Genomic DNA, 8473 nt, shown 5'->3' on the forward strand with positions numbered 1-8473 from the left:
CCACCAGGCGCCCGGCCCGAATCAAATGCCCCGTGGTGGGCCACACCAAATGTTCCAGAACCAATAGGGAGGCCCAGACCCACACACAGGCGATTTGTCCAGCGTAGATAAATTATTCATGGAACCCATGGTCAAGTTAACCATAAACGGCCGTGATCATTTATTTATGGTGGACACAGGAGCACGGTATTCTACACTTAACACACACTTGCCACACTCAAAGGATGCCGTCCCTGTAACTGGGTTCTCGGGAAACACCGAAATGTGGCCGTTGTCTGAGACAACCGACTGTGTTTGGGGAACACAGAGATTTAAACATTCATTTCTATTAGCTAAGAGCTGCCCACTTAATTTGATAGGCAGAGACATACTGGGCTCTCTTAATATTGAGATAATGTGTCACCCCCTTAGCATGGACATATTATTCCCCGATGGGAGTTCATTAACATGTGCCACGCCATGGCAGGTGATGAAGCACCAAATGGTCCAGCAGACACAGTTTGGCCAGCCCCACCCTGACACAATGGCTGAGGTATGGTGGGGAGTGTGCGTGGATTTTAACAGCAGCAAGCTCCACGACGCAAACCGAACATGGCAACCCTGGATCTCTTCCCAGTACCTACAAAAAGCCCCAAATGACCCTCCGCACTGTACGTTCTTCTACTCATTAGCGGAGGATGAGAATTATGATGCCCTGTGGGAGGGATGGGGAAAGGGTCAAGATGACGCAAAACCTAGACTCCGGATAGAACATATCTATGTAGGTGAAGCAGGCACCGCGGCTGGGGTGGTACTGACCCCACAACAGGCTGAGTATTATAACCTAGGAACCTCCTCTAGTCCGCACCTTACCCTAGGGGTTACTAGAGGGGGTGAAGCGAAAAACCTAGGCCCCATGATTAAGGCATGCATGCAGGCTACTGATTGGGAAAAGACGCAGCATGACTTACTCTGGTACTCTCCAGGAACTAAATCATACCGAATAACCCACGAATCAGAGGTCACGGTAGAATGCCAGAAACAACGTTTACCAAGAACACATGGACGCGAAAACACAGACCACCCCGACACTGATGCACTGATAGATTCGCTACCTCAATCACTGTGGTCCCAGGGACCAATGGATGTTGGACGGCTAAAGATAGATCCAATCTCGATTAAAACTAAGCCAGGAACCACACCCATATTTCGGGCTCAGTACAAGCTCGGTGAAGCCCAGCAGGACGGGATAAAAGATACTATTAAGGGACTAGTATCTGGAGGTGTAATACACCCCACCCGGTCTCGCTGGAACACCGCTATAAATCCAGTTCCCAAACCAGGTAAAAAGGATTATAGAATGATCCAGGACCTCAGGCCAATCAATAAGGTGGTCGAGACCACTAAGTATGATACACCAAACCCCTACACCATATTGAATGCAAAAAGACCTGAACAGATATGGTTCACCTGTATTGACCTTGCTAATGCCTTCTTCAGTATCCCCATAGATGATGAGAGTCAAGAACTATTTGCATTCACCTACAAGGGGCAACAATACACATACTCCCGGTTGCCCCAGGGATATATAGACTCTCCTTCTATTTTTAATCATGTATTGAAGACACACCTTCAAGGCATTAAGTTGCCGGAGGGCGTTACCATTTACCAATACGTGGACGACATTTTGATCTCGGCTGAAACCTCTGCTGATATCATGACGGCGACACAGGCTGTGTTAGCCTCCTTAGCCCACTATGGATACAAGGTGTCTCGAGAAAAACTCCAAGTAGGACGCCCACAGGTTGTATTCCTCCAGAAGGTAATCAGCCAAGACGGCGCTGAGATGACTAATAGCACTAGACATGACATCCTGCACTACTCGAAACCAACCACGGTACGAGAAATGATGAAGTTTCTAGGACTAGTGACGTATAGTAAGAACTTCATAGCAAACTTTGCTGATTATGTGACTCCTATGAGACAGATGATGACGGAGGCAGGATATCAAGACTATAAAGCCCCATTGATCTGGACCGGAGAGGCCGAGAGGGCCTTCATAGAGATTAAAACAGCCATGTCCGAAGCATGCTCTCTCCACACACCTGACTACTCCGAACCTTTTCATCTAGATGTCTCCGAAACGGGCGGGATCTGTAACTCAGTCCTGTACCAGAAGACAGAGAAGGGGCGACAGGTGCTGATGTATTACAGTACTAGACTAGATAAAATAGAGATGGGTCATCCATCATGCACTCGTAACATTGCAGCCATAGGTAAGGCTTTACAAAAGACATCACACATCACAATGGACAATCAGACCATTGTACATACAGGGCATGGTGTCAAGGCATATTTAGACGCTAGTGCGTTTACACTATCAAGCCATAGGACGGAAAACCTAAAGCGCATTTTAGGGATGACCCATGTACACTTCAGCACAGATAGAGTTAACATGGCTGAGCAAATGGAAACTGAACAGGATCATGAATGCAGAGCAGACACCCACTGCTGTATTGAACGAACGCGACAAGAGATGAAGCTGCATGAGTCACTGTCTGACCTCCCACTCGACTCACCAGACATGACACTGTTTAGCGACGGACACAGTCATCATGGCCCCACTGGTGCACTTATCTCATCCTATGCTGTGGTAGAACTGGGAATGGATGGGGGATACTCCACAGTGACATCGGGCATAATACCCCAGACCGCGTCAGCCCAGTTGGCTGAACTAGTGGGGATAACAGAAGCATGTTTAGCAGCTGAGGGTAAACAGGTAAACTTGCATACGGACTCTGCGTATGCCACACATGCGATTCATGTTGACATGCCGCATTGGGGGAGGAAGGGGTATGTCACCTCGTCAGGGGAACCTGTTAAGCATCTGACACAGCTTACTAAACTCTACGAAGCATTGACCGCACCTGCTGAGGTGGCTGTACTGAAATGCAAAGGACACCAAAAGGGGGAGGGATATATCACAAAGGGGAACAACGCTGCTGATATGGAGGCTAAACGCGTTGCTGGATACCGAGACCCCACTGTGCAGAAGCAATTGGTCCAGAAACCAACTACAGGAAAACAGGACACTCCAGAAGGGAGAGAACTAACGAGTGAGCGAATCAGAGAACTTCAGCAGGGTGCGGCTCCCATGGAGAAGCAGGCGTGGCTAGAGAAGGGAGCGAGCAGGGATCAGGAGGGTATATATAGGAACCATGAGGGGAAGGTGGTAGCTCCGGCTGGACTACTCAACTTACTCTGTCAGGAAGCACATAGTAGAGGGCACTGCGCAGGGTCAAAGGTTAACACCCTCATCTCCCAGCACTGGTGGCACCCCCACCTAAGGGATATTTGTAAATACTTTGTGTTATCATGTGAGATATGCTGTGAGTTTAACCCAAAGGCAGCACTGAAAGCAGGTCTCGGTAGTTTTCCCACCCCGGCGGCACCATGGAAAGAAATTTGCATAGACTTTACGGATATGGGAGTGCAACATCGGGTGGAGGGGAAGAGGTATCTGTTAGTGTGTGTAGACACATTCTCCCGGTGGGTAGAGGCCATTCCCACCAAGACTGAGAAGGCAACCGAAGTGATTAAATGGCTAATCAGAGAACTAATCCCCAGATTCGGGCTAGTTGAAGCAATCCGGTCCGATAATGGTTCCCACTTCTCTAATGAAGCCCTCCAGGAGGTAGAGAAACATTTCGGTATAATACACCGATTCGGGGCTGTGTACCACCCCGCATCGCAGGGGCTGGTAGAAAGGGCAAACCGCACTATCAAGGAAGGGTTGGCAAAAGTCTGCAAAGCAACCAGTTTGGCTTGGCCGGAAGCCCTTCCCATAGTCCTCTTCACCATGAGATCCAGCACCTCTGCGACTCTCAATGTGAGTCCTCATGAGGTGCTTACTGGTAGGAAGATGCCGTGCCCGTTTCAGACCGCGCCCAGTACTACTCCACCATTGGTGCTGGCACACTCCGAATTGAGTGATTACGTAAAAGGCATGACCAACGCTGTAATGGCAATATCTCAACAGGTGATCGAGATACTGACCAAGGACGACAGAGAAGTGGAAACCAGCCCAGTGGAAGTTGGGGACTGGGTGATGAGAAAAGTGAACAAATTCAATTGGTCTGACCCACGCTGGCTAGGTCCGTTCAAGTTAGCAGAAGTAACTACCCATTGTGTTAAGGTCTGGCTTAGGGAGGAACGTCTCAGTAATTGGCTGCATAAGACACATATTTGTAAGTCAAGAGACCCCACCGAGCGGGATCTTAACGCAGTACGGAGGGACCTGGCCGAAGTATCCAGTGATTAGAGACAAAAATGCCCGGGTCCAAATACACCAAATTGAAGGGTGAGGGGGCACTCGCCAGGTTGGGATGTCCAGCTACCAAGAGTAAGAGGGCACTTGCCGGGTTGGGATGCTCAGCTACCGAGATAATATTCATTATTGTCGCAATGACCGCCTTGGTTATTGCTCCCTTCGTATGGGGGGTAGATAGATATTATAGGAACACACAAGCAGGAAATACAACTGCAATCCCCTCTGATACAGGCCCACCATTGGATTTACGGTATGCTGTAGCATTCCCGCTCGACATCCCAAACCCAAAATCTGATCCTAAATGTGTACCCATCCGTGAACATATCTCTGGTAATGTTAGCTCTGGTGTGCCAAGGGTTGAGCACAGCCGGGAGAGACGAGACGTTTCTGAGCCATACACGCCCGGGGGCCCTTATCCATCTAGGTTTATTGCTGTATCTAAGTTATCCCATGAGAGAGGGGAGTCGGAAGACATTGGGAGGATGACACGCCCCCCCGCTAGGTTTAGATTCAATATCGGAGCTACGGCAAGCTACAGATTTGACGCATGTGAGATCCTGACGTGTAACGGTAACCCTGTTACATACCAACAGCTGATGACGAACGAGATGTTCGTATTATGCTTGAGTTACTACGACCAGCCGGTCCACACTAATCCTTGCTGGGATAGTTACAAGAGGGCGGCCTGGGCCACCCGACATCCCAGGAAGGGACCGCGACCCATAGACGCCACCATGAGAAGGTCCAGTGGTAGAGACTTGATACAGAGACTGGTATTCACCAAACTACCTAGACCCGGGAACTGTACCAAAGCTAACTGCAATCCTCTGGATTTAACCCTTGTAGACCCCGGTGTACACGACTGGGGGTCGTTTTGGCTTACCTCTATCTCCAATGATTTTCCGAGTGCTCTGTTCCACATAATAATCAAGGAGGACCTCCTTGAAGTACCTCCCTTGTCCGTACCACCCAGGCCTGTAATTCGAAACCTTGACAATTCCCTGGTTGTTGGACCTGTAAAAGGGGACTCTGACACGATTGAGAGGGCATTTGCCAGGGAAACTGGATTCTTCCAGAAGAATTATTGGATTGATTTCACTGAAAATGCGGCGGCTGCAACCAGAAGGGAATGTGTAATATGTGCAGGAGCGAGACCGGCGTTACTAACGGTACCCTCTATGTTTTCAATTAATGAGACCTGGTGCATGACTGAACTCATGATGACTGATAACCCCAGTAAAGGGTGTAGATACCTGGACGGGGCTTACCCACTCTCGCCCAAAGACATAAGGCCCCCCTTGTTCAATCCAATACGGGGTGATCATGTGTGCTATAGGCGCGATCACATCCGACCAAATGATGAGAAGAGGATGGGTGCTATAGACAAGACGTGGTGCAACATCACCATAGATGTTACCCGTTGGGAAAATGTGTCTAGACTAACAAAATCACGTGCTGACATCTATTGGTATTGTGGAGGGACAAAGTTGAGGAACACGCTCGATAAGGCATGGACAGGGTCATGTACGTTGATCTCACTGGTTGCCCCGGTAACAATAACCTCTATTTCCGTAGCTGACATAGAACGAGCTGCTGCTGCTATACGTGTCAGGCATCCCCTGCATTTCTTCCGCAGAAGGAGAGCGGCAAGCTTTGATTTGTATGCAGATAATCCTACTTACGTGGATGCAATAGGAATCCCAAGGGGGGTACCGAGCGAGTTTAAGCTGGTGGACGAGATTGCTTCAGGGTTCGAGTCAATCTTCGTCTGGATCACCCCTAATAAGAATGTGGACCGAATCAATTATATTCATTTCAATCTACAGAGGCTAGGGAACATGACTCGTGATGCAATTGAGGGACTGTCTGAGCAATTATCAGCCACTTCGTTGATGGCCTACCAAAATAGGATCGCTATAGATATGCTCTTGGCCGAGAAAGGGGGCGTGTGCTCGCTATTTGGGGACCAATGCTGCACTTTCCTCCCCAACAACACAGCCGGTGATGGGTCTGTAACCAGAGCCCTGAAGGGGCTGAGGACCCTGTCTGCAAGTATGGCGACTGATTCAGGAGTGACAAATGTCGTTAGTGAATGGTTGAGCAAACATTTTGGTCAGTGGAAAGTCAGTGATAGCGTCAGTAATGGTAACCCTCATAACGTCTGTGGCACTATTTGTCCTATGTGGATGCTGTTGTATTCCATGCATCAGGAAACTCTGTGAGAAAGTTATTGTGACTGCGGTTGACACGAGATTCGCGCAAGTACCGGAGTACCAGATGATGGTGAATGAAGGGGATGCTGGGTACCGGATGATGGTGAATGGGGGGGGGGCTGGGTGTGTAGGTGATGGAGAGGGTGGTATGTATGATATGGACGAGTTGGAGGCCATGTTGGAGATGTATGGTATGGACGAGTTGGAGGCCCTGTTGGGGATGCATGGTATGGGCAAGTTGGAGGCCCTGTGTATGGGCGAGTTGGGGGCCCTGTTGGGGGATGGAGAGGATGCCCACGAGGCGACTGCAGGATCCGTGCTCAAGGCACCGGCCTATGAGGAGCCCTTGGAGGATGCACCGGCCGGCTCTCCTCCCCGTCTCTTTCCTGTCCAGCTGGGGTCCCCCGTGTCTGAGCCACCGGACTCTGCTGACATGATGGCATCCGGGGATGAGGATGTGGGGAAACCAACTGCAAGTTTCTATGAGGTCGTGGTAGGGTTGTGAGAATGGGGTCAAGATATTGTTGCATGTTTTGTTTTTTATTTCCTTTTTATAGTATACTCATTAGAATATTGTCTACTCATAGGATATTGTATACTCTGATGTGGGACAATGTGTGTTTTGTTTTGATTTGGTTTATGTGAATTTTAGTCTGATTTTCTAATGATCCTTCGGCATAGAGATTGCAACCATTGAAAATCATTGCATTATTTTTTATGTATCTCTGATGTGGGCTTCTTTTTCATTTGTGAGTTTGGGTGGTGGTGACGAAGTATGACGCAGATGTGCCGGAACTTGGAATCTGAAAGTTGAGTGGTTCTTTACGCATTTTTTATGTATTTCAATCAATGGGTTTTCTCATAAATAAGTCTGGATGCATTGTACTGGTTGTTGAGTAAGCTATGTGGTGTTCTGTGTGCTTTGATTCTTCCACAGGCTGTCGGGTTGGGGAGAGGCTGAGCGACCATGGACGCGATGGGGAACGGTCAGCTGTCATCCGCTTCATTAGGGACGCTGTGGTCATGCTGAGAACCGTACCGAGGCCCTTCTCCGCCGGTGGTGGGGTGGAAATACAACCCCGCCGATGTCACGAGCTGTCGCTCGCTGCTCGCCTGAAAATGTAGGGCTGATGCCGGATTGAGGGGGAGGGGCCGGCAACAGGACTTCGGCCTGAATTCAGTATGATGCAGTGTCCTCTGGGGGTGATGGCTGACTGACGGTGTCGTTCGCCGCTCTCTGCCTGATGGCCTGCGGTGTTTGGACTCTGTGTGGACTCACACAACAACTGAATAAATTGAACTGAATTGGACACAACAACTGAATAAATTAATAATAGATGAGAAAGTATAAATTGGTTGAAATTATGCAAAATGTGACTGAACTAAAACTTAACTGTCTTGAAATATGATTGATATTGTGCAGAATAACACTGACCTGTCTGAACTGTCTTACATGGTATTTCAGGCATGTACATCATGCGAAAGCGGTCAAGCATCATTTCCATATTTTACAGGTCCTGGTTAAGGTTAAATCAACGTCAGTTTATTGTTATTTTCTTTTGTGTTTTCATTCCTCTATGAATATACAGTGAATCTTGATGAGTGTATCCTCGTGTTCGTTTCCTGGGGTATATTGGGTATATTGGGTGATTGTAATTAGTATTTCACGGGTTTGATCTATGGCCTGCCCATCTACGGCCCTGACGACACTGGACGCTACTGGATGACCACTGGACCATCTAATTGTCACATGTCTCTGCTATTCCATGCGCTTCGTGCTATGTTTGCCTCTGGGCCCCCGTATAGTTAAGCTTCACGCTTATATGATATACACGCCCTCTTGGATTAAGTGCAGGTCTGATGTATTGATGGCAGTATTGGTGGTCATCCGATATGTAGGTATATGTCCGGAAATGTACTCTATTTGTTCCTGACCTTGGCCTTTTGACAG

At 48.6% G+C, this 8473-nt stretch overlaps 1 protein-coding gene across 1 annotated transcript; it reads left to right on the forward strand.

Moving 5' to 3' along the window:
* Nucleotides 1-1696: 1696 nt before the first annotated feature.
* LOC311239496 (uncharacterized protein) lies at nucleotides 1697-3972 on the forward strand (the record flags this gene model as incomplete). The annotated part of the gene is made up of 2 exons (XM_084327802.1): nucleotides 1697-2176; nucleotides 3898-3972. 2 exons carry the CDS (start codon nucleotides 1697-1699, stop codon nucleotides 3970-3972), a joined length of 555 nt encoding a protein of 184 aa, XP_084183928.1.
* Between the last annotated feature and the right edge of the window lie 4501 nt (nucleotides 3973-8473).

This window comes from Notolepis coatsorum (assembly GCF_963971535.1).
Source record: "Notolepis coatsorum genome assembly, chromosome: 13".
Taxonomy (NCBI): Eukaryota; Metazoa; Chordata; class Actinopteri; order Aulopiformes; family Paralepididae; genus Notolepis; species Notolepis coatsorum.